This window comes from Euphorbia lathyris, chromosome 2, assembly GCF_963576675.1.
Source record: "Euphorbia lathyris chromosome 2, ddEupLath1.1, whole genome shotgun sequence".
NCBI lineage: Eukaryota > Viridiplantae > Streptophyta > Magnoliopsida > Malpighiales > Euphorbiaceae > Euphorbia > Euphorbia lathyris.
Genome location: NC_088911.1, coordinates 129,971,221 through 129,985,429, shown reverse-complemented (window position 1 = coordinate 129,985,429; position 14,209 = coordinate 129,971,221). Strand labels below are relative to the sequence as shown.

The window sequence follows — 14,209 nt, the reverse complement described above, 5'->3', positions numbered from 1 at the left end:
AATAAATAAAATAACATTATAATTTTTATAAGACTCAATTTGTTTGAAATAAATAACAAAATACTCGTGAGAATTATTTTTTGATTTTTAGTGGATATTGTAAAATAATTTTTTATATTCTCTTAATTTTTTTTTATATAAATCATTTTAACAAATTAGTTTTTTTTTTCTTAAATATAAATCATTCTAGCATTTTATGAATTTTTAGTATTTTCTATTTTCATTTTCTTTGATTTTTTTTTTTCAATTCAAGACGTATTAAAATTTCTTATTCATTTCAACATTTAATTTCACAAATTCTAGCATTATTTAAATAAAGAATATATAATAAGACCTATCCATCAAACCAATAACTCAATAAATTTAAAACAATTAGAACTGAATGCGGATCTCTTAGATTTTTGAACAGACTGAATAACCGAATAAAAAGATCTAGAATTGAATTGAATTGTTGATTTTTTTTTTTAGGATTGAATTGAATTGTACCGTTGACTTAATTAGGTAGAATTTTGGAGATTTTCAAATTCCTAATATGACTGACTAAATATATAACCGAATCGAATACAAAAAGAAAAATAGATGGATAATTAGATGTTTGAACTTCTTTTATTTATTATTGGATTCAGTTAAAAAAAAAAATCAATTTTAGATTAAAAGGGTAGTTGTCATTTGGCTATGAAAAACCAAATTTACTAATATTTATGGGATTTTAAACAATCTTACCTGAACCCAATCCTTGGAGTTTAGTGGTTCATTATGCTTTTAAATGGTAAAAGTATTTTTAATTTAAAATTCCTAATTTAACTCTATAGGTATTAATTAAGAATTCAAAAACTATTAGGCTCCTGATATTTTATTTTTTAGTTATCTAGAATACGTTGAATTTGAATTGTTGACTTTTTCTTTAAAACCGAACCGAATCATACCGTTGACTTTATTAGATACAATTCTCCTCGAATTGTATCGAACCGTACTCATCCTTAAAGACAATATTCATGCTTCTCTTCAATAGTTGGAGTCTCAATTTTGCATGTGAAAATTTTCATACACCAAATGGTAGAAAATATAGATAGCTCCCAAATCCACACAACTCAATAATTAGATGTTGGAACGTAACAAATAAGAAGCAGTAACTATAGTTGCCCCTAAAACCATCAAATTAATTCAATAAAACAAATTACTCTTACCATTATTATATTCGATACTATACATAAAAGCACCTCGCCAATTGATAAGGGCTTTTGGTTTAAACTTTGGAATCGGAAACTGAATCGGAATGTGTCGGAATCAGAATTGAAATGACTATTTATTTAATATGTTTGGTTCAATTTGGAATCAGAATTGATTCTTTTTGAAACTGTTCAGTTAATAATTTAATAATCGGAATCAGAATAAATATCATATTTATTAAAAATAGTATCATAACTACAATAAAAAAAATTAGATATTATAATACAAAACAACTAATATAAAAAAAATATAATGAATCGGAATCAGAATGACTATTTATTTGTTCTGTTTGGTTTAATTCGGAATCGAAATCTAATTACATTATCTAATTACATTATCTCTTATATTTGATTATTCAATAAAAAATTGAGAGAGACAAAGGGTCCGTTTGGTTGCTCCTTTTCATGTTCCCGTTTGCCTTTTCACTTTAAAAATGAGAGTTTTAGGTGTTTGGTTAGGGACTTTCTGTTTGCCTTTTAAATCTGAAAAGCAGCATTAGGTGTTTGGTTAGTGACCTTCTGTTTTTCTTTCACACCGAAAAGAAGCTTTTTACAAAAGCAGAGAATCTCTGCTTTTTGGAAAATCAGCTTTTTCCAACAGCAAACAGCAAACCGTAACAGCAAACAGCAAATAGCAACATCAAACAGCAAACCGTAACAGCAAACAGTAGGTAAAACAAACGGACCCAAAATTGTGAAACTACGAATTAATTATAAAAGCTGTTTTTTTTCCTTAAATTATATCCAATTTAGATTTTTTTTGAGAGATCAATTTAGATTTCTCAATCATATAAAGTTAATTAGTTGAATTCAAATTAATATCCCATTTTTAGAACATAGTCTCCTACAAATTGAAGCATTAATTAATAAAATAATTGCTTGCTGATGCATAGGATGATGCAATCTTGAGTAAAATTGAAACTATATTTTATTATTTTGATTCTGGATTGTTCAATTTACAGGTAGAATTTGGTGTAATCTATGCCAAGATTATAATTCACTTTAATAATCCAAACTTTAAACAAAAATATACTTATATACCAAATACTCTATGCTTATTGGTCAACCTTAAAGACATGTAAATAATGCATCATCACCTAAGCTTTATTTAGTTTTTTTTTTCTTATTGTAACATTTCGATAAATTTGTTCAAAAAGTTTGATTGATTCGTTGAACTTTTAAAGTGTTCTGATAACCTCTTTAATTTATTTAAAATCTCTCGATAGCTCTCTCAATTTGTTTAAAATATAATTAATTAATCACTCGGTTGCAAAATAAAAGTAAGCTACATAAAAAAATGTATTACACGCGCCTTGAAATATCATTGCATAATTAACGTAATAGATTAAAACATATTAAAAAGGAAACTCTTATTTGCTCAACTCTAAAACTTTTTTCCTGATATTATAACACGCCCTAATCTTGGTCATTTTACTTTTTCAATGTGCATGCAACATATCTTCTCCATGCAGCTTACTTCTTTTCTACTGAGTGATTAATTGACTGCATTTTAGGCAAGTTATCACCCACTCCAGACCGGATCGTTACATGGTAACTCAGTCATGTACGGGTTCCTTAAAACCAATGTTACATAAGGCTTTGTTATATTCAGTTCATTCTACTCCATATTCCAAAGCCTCAAAAAGCACTGAATGGTGTCAAACCATGTCTATAATGCCTTACCAAAAATGGCACATGGACCATTGTTCCTCTCGATCCTACTCAAAATGTAATTGGTTGTTGTTGAGTTTTCCGAGTTAAAAAAAGGTGATGGAAATTTTGATTGTTATAAGGCTCGACTGGTAGTTAAGGGCTTCAATTAATGCCCATGAGTTGATTTCTTTGACACCTATAGCCCGGTGATTGATGCGTGTCGTCTAGTGGTCGTGTTTTCTACGACTAAATATGTATTGCGGTGAATGTGCTATAAATATGGATGTGATCTTTTAAATGTTCTAACTCCACTAGACACTACGCCTACTTAGGGGCAAGTGTACCCCGTCGTATCAAGTAATAATCCGGTTAAGACCGGGTATCGAATCCACGGGATTTATAATTACAAGTATTAGACGACTCGGTTTCGTATGTTATTTAAGCGGTGATTACTTTGGGGTGAAGTAAGACGCAACTACACACTATTCCTAACTATTGGCGACACAGATTTATGTAGCTAAAACCCTATGAAGTAGGATGAATAACGATAAGTTATAACCACGATAAATAACGACTCTAAATGTATACGGATAATAGTTTACTCTTGTAAAGACGACTAAGTGTAGTAGGATCGACCCGTGAAGCACTTAGACTACGTGATTCCTAGTCAAGGCGTGTCTAATGCGGGGGAATTAGAAACTAGGGCCCATAAGTTCCGTGGCTTGTCAATTCCTACGGTTTCCGGTTTGTCACTTCCGGTAAGGCAACACCTATATAACTCCCTAAGGATAGCCCGAATGGCGGCGGAAATCGCGTTCTCCTACACAATAATCAATTACGAATATCAAAACAAGTAATAAACATTAACACGTATAGGGAAATAGAGATTATGAATCATAAATTATAAATATGGAAAGTGAATAGATGAAATACAACCAAGCCTAGTACATAGGAGGAGTATAAGCTAATTAGCAGGTAAAAAGGGAGAATCCTCCCTTGGAACTAGCTAACCGGACTCAAAGTCGTCTCCTAGGTCGTGGAGGTGGAACTCTCGAGCTTGGTGACGAGTGGTGGAACGGAACTTCGATGGAATGCCGGAACAACCGAACAAGCTCTCGAGGGGGAGAGTTTAACTACAAAATCTGAATCTAAATTACAATAATCAAAAGAGTATAGTTTTGCTCTCTAGTGTGTAATTGGTATCAAATGGAGTTCAAGAGCTTCCTATTTATAAACATCAAGCAAGGGCAATGTTGTAACTTCACAAAGCACAAGTATGGAGCAACATTATTTGGTGCAGAAATCCCATGATACGCCCCGCGTAAGTGCCCATTCCGTCAGAAATCTCCTGCATGTGGACCAATTCCATGTCTTGTTGTCTCAAGCACGCCCTGCGTAGCTGAAGTACGCCTCGCGTGTATGGTGATATGCCTCGCGTACGAAGAGTTGACTCAAGGAGACAGTGCAGTCTGACTTTCAGGATTAGACCAATTATTTCCGACATGTGTCATACGTCCCGCGTAGGGTGACATACGCCCCGTGTATGCTGAGTCAATTCCACATGGCGTCTGCGGATAAGGCAATTATTGCTGACACCATGTTTCACGCCCCGCGTAAAGGATGAGACGCCCCGCGTATTTGAGTAGATTTTTGCTCCTTGCTCGTACCTGAAATACAAATCTTGCGAGCCGAGTTAGCTTGACGTTTTTATTTCCTAAACTAATAAAAAACACGAAAAATTAACTGAAAGTACGAAATTTATTTTTATTTCTTTATTTTATCAAAACGCTTTATTTTTGTAATTAAACTTATTTATTTTATCCAAAATCAACCCGTAAATCACGCTAAAAGATAGGGGTAAAATACCCCTATCAGTGATCAAACCAGATACTGATGTCTCTTTATTCTTACTATTGTGTCCTTTGATTAGTCCATTGTCAATAGGACATTTCCAAGGCCTTTCTACACGGTAATTTAGAAGAAATGGTGTATACACAACAACCTTAGGGCTTCATTAATCCTAAAAGTCCTCATTTTGTCTGTAAATTACATAAATCTTTTTATGGTTTGAAACAAACTCATAGAATGTAGCATAAGAGGCTCATTGATGTTCTTCACAACATTAGTTTCTCAGGCTCCAAGTTGAATACATCTTTATTTTTTTTTTTATCACAACCTATCTTGCATTATTTTTTGTTCAATCTACGTTGATGACATTCTATTAATAGGCTCATCTCAATTGGTCTTAGATTCCTTAGTAAAAAAGCTCCAAACATTCTTTGCTATTAGGAATCTTGGTCGACTACGTTATTTTCTCCGTGTAGAGGCTCGCTAGACGTCTTCAGGCTTATTTTTATGTCGATCCAAATATACCAATGGCCTCTTACATCAAACACTTATGACTAGATATTTGAGAATTTCCACTCCCATGTAAATCAAGGAACAATTTATGTAATGTCTCAAAGAGCCTTCTGTCACGCTCAGTTTCATTTGTTGTTAACAAATGTCACAACTTATGCATGCTTTCATTGGTAAGAAGTCAAACGGTTGTTGCGCTACTTACAATATACCCGAGCCCATGACATTGTCTTCCTTTGACATTCTCCCTTTCATCTTCATGGATTCACTCATGCTGATTGGGTCGGCTCACTGGATGGTAGTAAATCTACCACTAGCTATGGTGCATCCGAGGTTGGTTGGACTTTGAAAGTGAGAGTTTTAAAAATTATTTTATTATCTTCAATATAATTAATACATTATATACACAATTACTGATTGGACTTTGAAACTTAGATGAAAGTAAATTTGTTTGTAAATGTATAAAAATTCAATTAGTATGGCCAAAATGTTAAATATTTCAACTTGGTTTTGGTTTTGATATAATTAAATGATTGTGATATCACATTAAGAACTACTATATCCACTTAACAATAGTGATCTAATTAAATTAGTTGATATTATATTAAATAATCAGTCAATTTTAAATTTTAGATTCATTAAATAAAAATCTGTTAGCATGTGAAGGAAATGAATCTTGAATTTTGTCAAACTTCAATTAATATTGACTAGACAAAGAAGTTGTTTTAATATAAGTGGACTTGGTCCACATATATCTTTCCTCTAATGGAAATTTAAGATTAAATTATAGTATTTGAATCTAATTAAACAGATAAAAAGATGAGTTTCCATATATTAAAATTAAATAATACTCCATCCGTTCTACGAATATAGACACAATTTCATTTTTTTTATGTTCCATAAAATAGACATATAACTATAACTTTAGCTTATTAATTCACTAATATACCCTTAATTATGAAGTTTAAATATAATGAATAATTATTTTTATATTAGGAAATTTACATTTCAATGTTTGAAATGGAATACCATTAACATTAATTTTGATTTTATGCATTTAAACACATTTTCTTTCAATATATATACATAGTATGTATGGAAATTCAATTGGAGTATAATTTTTTTTTTGTTTTTGTTTTATAGAAATAAGGTTTATATAAGGAAAACAATGTGTTATTAATATAGGAGGATTTGTAGTTAAAATAGAAGAGTAAATTAGGCAAACTAGAATAATATGTATTATTTTAATAAAATTATCTAATTTTTATGGTCATTTACATGGACTACTTGATTACATGGACTGAAATGTCGAATTATGAAATTACAAGGCTATACAGCAATATATGTGTTACCGTTTACCTGCTACCTGATCCCGGGAAGTGTCTAGCTGCTGGTGTCACAACAAAATTAATAAAAGGCTTATCATTTGCATATGCATGAATTTGTACGTGTGTATGTGTATGTGATTTGTAATTCATTGATTGTTTATATTCACTGAGTGGCGACTCATATAAATCGCTAAATTTTTCAGTTGGTTGACGAAGTAGATGAACAAGAGTTTCTAGAAGGTTCAAATATTGTAGATAGCATGGATGAAAGATCGGTCTGCTGGGTTCCATCTCATTCTTTCTCCTCTCCTCACAAGCATGTAGTTTAAGTAAACTTTTGGACTAAATAAGTTGGTAAACTTTGTGTATAAATACATATGTACACATTACCCTGTGTGTGTTTAATATTACTATGAGTATAAGCATTAATAAATAAAAAAAAAATTATACGGGTGTTACATTTATTGGTAGTGTGCAAACACTTTTTTACCAAATATTTATAGGATGGGGGAGTATAAATATTTCTAAAAGATTAGAGTTCCAAATGGATGGAAACTTATCCTTGTTAAGGATGAGAAATTTCCAATTAGAATCTTCAGACGAGATGGAAATTGTTTTGTCCCGCAAGTGGGGACGGAGATAGGTATCCCATCATGTGAGGATCTCTGTACTCGTCCCTGATATGCATCCATAGGGATTCTCGTGGATTCTCCGTAATTTACCATTTAACATTTATTTTTATGGTTTTTTAAAATTATTATGTTAGGTTAATTTTATTCTTTTTTTCTGCCACTCGATTCAAACTCAATCTTATTATTTGTCGTTATACTACACCAACTGCCAAGAAAATGGAGGAAAAATAGAACTAATATTTTATATATATATGAAATGGGGGATGAGAAAACCCGTGAGATGGGGATTCCCCGCGGGGTGGTACAGGGGAATGAAACAGACTACTTTGACATTATTTAACTATCATATCGTATCTTTCAAACAAGTTAAATTGAACTAATTTCGGTATTTTTAGTTGGTTATGTGTAACTATATCAATAGTACATTAAACATTTTAGAGACTTTGATAAAAAAAAAATTATGATTAATTGATACGTGGCTAACTTAGTTCTTAGCATTTTAACAGATTTTTTTTAACTACGTGTTTGGAAGGTCCGATGTGACATTTTGAATGTAACATAGAGATGAAATTGATCTTGACTGAAAATGTTAAAAGTAAATTTTAACACCATTTACATTAAAGTACTTTCTAAAAATGGTATGTTGAATTGGGCTGTTATCTCATAATTATTTATAGGAATAATTTTTAACCCTAAAACTAGCTATGCATGATAGCTCCTTTTAGGAGCACTATATTTTTTTTAAAAAAATTGTGCACAATGTGCTTATATTAAAGAAGAAAGAAAAATCTCAACCAGACTCAGATGTGATTCGAATCCATGACCTCCCAAGACATAGGTAAGCTCTCAACCACTAGCCTAAGAGCTTCACCACTTAGCCACGCTACATTTAGATCAGGCAAAAAGCGGTAACTTCTACCATAGCGCTTAGACAACATGCTCACCGTTACATATAAATAGTTTTTAAAGGATATGTAGATATTGTTCGCTTTATTTGGTCATCGGGTTAGTTATCACGACTTTAAATATATCTAAATATATTGGACACACATTTTATTAACATAGATCTCTTAATTTTCGATGTGAGATTTCACTTTTTCCTTCCCCATCGCAATCCTCAAAGCTCCTCATTGCTCAAAACTTGCGCTCCGACTCCACCGTCCACCGCTTAGGATGGGCCCATTACACAATAGTTTTTTTTTGGTTTTTTTTGAAAGATTACATTATAGATCTCTTGATTTCCAACGTGAGATTTTAGTTTTTCCTCTCCCCATCGCAATCCTCAAAGCCCCTCATTGCGCTCCGACTCCACCGTCCACCACTTAGGATGGGCCCATTACACAATAGGTTTTTTTGGTTTTTTTTGAAAGATTACATGATAGATCTCTTAATTTTCGACGTGAGATTTTAGTTTTTCCTTCCCCATCGCAATCCTCAAAGCTCCTTATTGTGCTCCGACTCTATCATCCACCGCTTAGGATGGGCCCATTACAAATAGGTTTTTTTGGAAAGATTACACTATATAGCAAAGCAAAGTGAAAGATACACTTAATAATACGTACAATTATACGTATGAATATACTTGTGTACATATACTATATATACACATGTACGTAAAGAAGGTATTTTGACCTAGATGTAAGAATATGTTTAGTTGGAGAAGGAAGAAGAAGAAGAGCACGCCGACTTTTCAAGAAAAAGATGGAAGAAAATTTTGAGGAAGCCGGTGGAATCATCAAGGAGCAAGATCGATTGTTACCAATAGCAAACGTCGGCCGAATCATGAAGCAAATCTTGCCGGCGAACGCGAAAATCTCGAAGGAAGCTAAAGAAACGATGCAAGAATGTGTGTCGGAATTTATAAGCTTCGTCACCGGAGAAGCGTCGGAAAAGTGTAGAAAGGAGAGGAGGAAGACGGTTAACGGAGACGATGTTTGCTGGGCTATGGCGACTCTAGGATTTGACGATCATTCAGGTCCTTTGAGGAGGTATTTGGAAAAGTATAGGGAAATTGAAGGGGATAGATCGGCGAATCAAGAAAAGGGAAGCTCGAGCGGTGTTTTGGAAGTATCTCCGACGAGATATAGACGGAATCAAGATGTGGTTGTTCCGGCTCCGGGCAGTTCAGGGATTTTTAATCAAATTTCTTTTAATCAAAACCATGATGATGATGATGATTAATTTTATGAATTGGTGGTGATCAAGATCATGGTTTTTTCTTTTTTCTTTTTTGATTTTCTCCTAATCAATTTTGTGAGATGATATATTGATTTATCAATTTCAGAACTTATCTATGAGTAAGAATCTATTTTAGTTGGTATTCAAAATAATTCTAGTATATATCCTTACTTTTTTTTTTTTTGGTTTTCAGAGCATCCATTGATCACTGAAAACCGTCAAAAAAAACTGAATAAAAACTGTCTAAAAACTCTATACAGGAAGTTTTATTTTTTTTTATTGTTAGATCATCTAAAATATATCAATTGAGCACTCATATATCATCCGAAAACATCTCAATCACAATGGGGAGGGAGGAGGTGCACGGATGGATATAGATCCACGAGAGTTAAGGGGGTCTTGAGTATCCATTAATTGGTTGTCACTAAACTCCATGAAAACTGGAGCTTTTTTGGTTTTCAAAGCACCCATTGATCACTGAAAACTGCCAAAAAACTGAATGAAAACTGTCGAAAAACTCTATGCAGGAAGTTTTATTTTTTTTTATTGTTAGATCACCTAAAAAATATCAATTGAGCACTCATATATCATCTGAAAGCATCTCAATCACACTGTGGAAGGAGTAGGTGCACGGACGGACAAATCCAAGAGAATTAAGAGGGTCTTGAGTATCCATTAATTGGTTGTCGGTAAACTCCATGAAAACTGGAGCTTTATTATTATTATTATTTTACCAAAACATTTAAAAAATATCAATTAGGCATTGATCAAACACAAGGTGAGTTCATCTTAATTAACTTTTTATGCGATAAATCTCAAAGTTTGTTTAATCATCTTAATTAACTTAAGTTCATCTTTGAATCCCAACATATAATTGTAAATATTGTCTTACTTTGATCTCATCTACCTTTCATGTCCGGACCAAGTCATTATTGGCCTATCAATTTTCGATTGGTTCGTCTTTGAACCCATATATTGTATAAAGAAGATGGTCAACTACAACACTAATTGTACATAACATGGTCTAATACTATACAAATGTTATCAGTTTTAGTTGAAATTCAATCCCTTGATCTCTCGCAATTTTGAAAACATGTCCATATATATTGGAAATAACCATACTAATAATACCCTAGTCACTCTCTCAATTTTCATTATCAAATACTGTTACTCCATCTCCATCATTTAGAATCGCTCTTTCGTAAGACCTTGCACCCCGACGTTACCTCTTCATATTCAGATTGTTGCACACTTGGCCATCCATCGGACCATCTGCAAAGAAGTTTAAAACTAGGGCGACTAGGAAATGGTTAGAGGCCAGTGTTGGAATGGAAACATCTCCCCTCGTGTTTCTCTTACTCGACTAAGGACTAGTTGAAGTAAAATGAAATTTAGTGACTTTCATGAAATTAAGTTTTATTTCATGTCCGTTTGGTTTATTTATTATTATTGTCTACTGTTGAAAAAAATTGTTTTTCTAAAAAGCATGGATACACATCGAAAAAAGTTAATTTTCATATATAAAAAACAAACAACAGTCCTCTAACTAAAACACCTAAAATTCTCATTTTCATACACTCATTTGAAAATGTGAATATGATGAGAAGATCGAGTAATCAAACACCCTTAATTACTATAGTTCACTTCGTAAAATACTCTTATGAGAATATATACTCCTTAAAAATACATAAAAATCAAAGGTTTGTTGTTAGATATTTATAGAGTTTAATAAAAAAAAAATACTATTATTGTTTTATAATTTTTTTTTTGATAGACTTATTGTTTTATAATTAAAAGAGTAGCTAGTACCATAAAACTTCTCATTTACTTGACCAGACTTTTGGATTTTTTGTAAAAACTTGACTTGACTTTTAGAATTTCTGTTATCTTTATCTTTTTTTCATTTTCTTCTTAACTAGTAATATTTTTTATAGGATTTTTTAGGAACAAAAATTAGGTTTTTAAATCTAAAAAATAAGTGGATTTTGTTCCAAAAACTTCTAAAACTTGTTTATTAAATTATTATCTATATATTTAGTTAAAATATTCACAATTTCTTCTAGTATTTGTAGATTTTGTTACCCAAATAAGATTATCTGAATTAAATACAATTAAGTAGATCTAGGGTTAGGGTTTCTTTAATCCAAGATGTAGGGAAATGATGGACCACAATTTAAATAATTTTAAATCAATTAGCATCTAGACTTAGTACTAATTATATTAATTAAATAAGAACAAGTAGAGGATTTTTCCAATTGGGTTAAAAGAACTCGGTTAGGGTTTCGAAAAACTAATCCAATTATACTAATTTAGGGGTTTCTTCTTCACACTTGTCAAGGAATTTACATGAGTCCACACACATGGGAGGAGGATGCATCAAAATAAGAATAACATAGACAAAGTGGGGGACAAAAACATCAACTCTGCCTTGAAAACATCACCCAATTATCCTTATTCCGTACAACATATATAATTGAGGCTTACAAAATGTGTCTACACTTGTTGTTGATGAGTCCGCTAACTCGCTCAGTCAGTTTAATCCGTCTTTTATGGATTGAGTTTGGATATATATATTTAATGATTAAACTGATTCAATCTAAACCCGCTCAAGTGCATGTATAGAATGGACTGGTTTCGAGATTTATTTTAAAAGTCTGAACTCAATCAACCCGACTTGTCGTTATATTATATACCTTTTTATATTTTTTATTACCTTTATTTGATTTTTTATTAATTTATTACATATTTTTTTATCACATGATATTATATTTACAGAGTTTTATTGAATTAATTAATTAAAAATTTAATTTTTTATATTTTACTGTTCATGTTTATAATTAATATTTTTTTATAATTAATTTTTTTTATAAATATATATTAATTTTTTTTGGTAACAAGGAGGGGTCAGATAAATATATATTAATTAGGCAGTCTTGACTGGACTTGAGAATCATTTTTCTTATCTGGGCCAAGGCCAGCCTAAGCCTGATATCAAATATAATGTGGACGGGGTTCAGCTTGGACAAAGTAGTTTAGAGGAAAAATGGATTAAGCCTGGTCCAACCTATGAACAGGTCTAGTTGTGTCTCTAAACTTGTCTAAAAAGTTTGATTGACCCTAAATTCTTATATTGTGCCGATAGCTCATTCAACTTACTTAAAACGTAATCAATTGATCCATGAACTTGTCCAAAAAAACTTGATTGGTCACCATCTATATATATCTTAAAAAATAAGTTTGGCGGACCAATTGAAGCTACAAGTTAGTACATGTGAAAAATTTCATGTTGTCCTGATAGTCCATCAACTTGCTTAAAATATCATCAATTAATTCTTCAGTCCATTAAATACAGATTAGAGCCCTTGACTGTAGCCCACATGTTGACTAGTAAGAAACTAGCGGTGGAAAAAATACATTAAACATTTGCTGGAAGAATTGAAACAATCTCTAAATCGATCGCTAAAAAATCTCAAGCAATCGAAAGAGTCTTGAATGAAGAGCTTTAATGTCTTCGATCACTAATTCAATCAGTGAAAATCTCAAGTAATCACTTTCAAGTTTGGAGTAAATAATCTCGAGCACGTTTAAGCACTGAGAAGTAAAAGTTCTTTGGAACTTTATCATTAAAAATCTTCAAATCTTCTTAGTCACCGAACATAGAAAAAAAATGCTCAACAAACATAATAGATGATTTCAAGAGAATAAATCTAACAATGTACAACAAAACAACCAAATTAGAAAAAAAGAATAAACGCAAACTAACAAAAGAAACGATTTCAATAGAAATAAATGATTTCAGAAGATAGGAGAAGAGAAAAAGCAATTTCAGAAAATGCTATTCCTTCTAATATTTTAAATGGAAGAAATTTCACCCTCGACGCCACGTGAGACTAAGAGATTAATTGACTACGTTTTAAACAAGTTGAGGGAGATAATCTGATAACTAAGAGATTAATTGACTTCATTCTAGACAAATTGAGGGAGTTGTGTAACATCCTTAAAACCCTAACATATGAGTCTTCCCACATTCATATATGTTTTCATAATTGAGTACATACATTTTAGATTTATCTCATTATCATTAGAAGTTTCATATGTATAATACGATTAGTGCGTCGTTAAGATGTAACGATTGGTTAATTGAGTTAGGACTTAAATGAATGAATGCATATATCATAAATTGATTAAATTGCACTTTTGGAGAGCTGAATTTGAGGTTTGTGAGCAAGCATCTCACTAAGCATGAGATGTCACCCATTGTAAGACAAATTATACCTCTTCATATTTAAAAGGATATACAAGACACCATTCTTATCATTTTAGCCAAAACTTTCGACCATAGCTTCAGCAAACCTTCCTTTTTCTTACCCTAATATTCTCCAAAGAAAACTCTTCCAATTTCTTCCATTTTCAAGCCAAACAAGTCAAGTTAGGAAGCATACTAGGTGATAGACACAAATTAAAGGTTAGTATGATGTTTTAGCATCTTTTCTATGAGTTTGAGATTCTAAAAATACCTAAGTATAATGATAGGATTTGTTTTGGATGAGTTGTGATTGAGTTTGTTGAGTTTTTGTGTTGTTTTAGGCTGTCTAAATGGAAGATATGTATCAAGTGCCCTAAACAGAAATATAGGGTACTGCTTTCAGTCATCTTGGAACATGTTTTTCATCTTGATATTGTTCGAATTTAGAAAGACATAAAGAATCAACTATTTTCATATATATGTTAATAAACTCTCTGTAAAATATAGTGCTTTAATTCAATATATAGATGAATAAATCCTAGATGGAGCATGACTGCCTCAAAATTGAATGTCATGTGAGGCAGC

At 31.8% G+C, this 14,209-nt stretch overlaps 1 protein-coding gene across 1 annotated transcript; it reads left to right on the top strand.

Moving 5' to 3' along the window:
- The first annotated feature begins 8,847 nt into the window (after window positions 1-8,847).
- On the top strand, window positions 8,848-9,494 carry LOC136219943 (nuclear transcription factor Y subunit B-1-like). Its single transcript, XM_066007549.1, has one exon. It carries the CDS (start codon window positions 8,902-8,904, stop codon window positions 9,379-9,381), a length of 480 nt encoding a protein of 159 aa, XP_065863621.1. The 5' UTR covers window positions 8,848-8,901; the 3' UTR covers window positions 9,382-9,494.
- The last annotated feature ends 4,715 nt before the right edge of the window (window positions 9,495-14,209 follow it).

Bases quoted from the DNA above. Each gene is read 5' to 3' on its own strand.
- LOC136219943 (XM_066007549.1), top strand. From the start codon at position 8,902: ATGGAAGAAAATTTTGAGGAAGCCGGTGGAATCATCAAGGAGCAAGAT.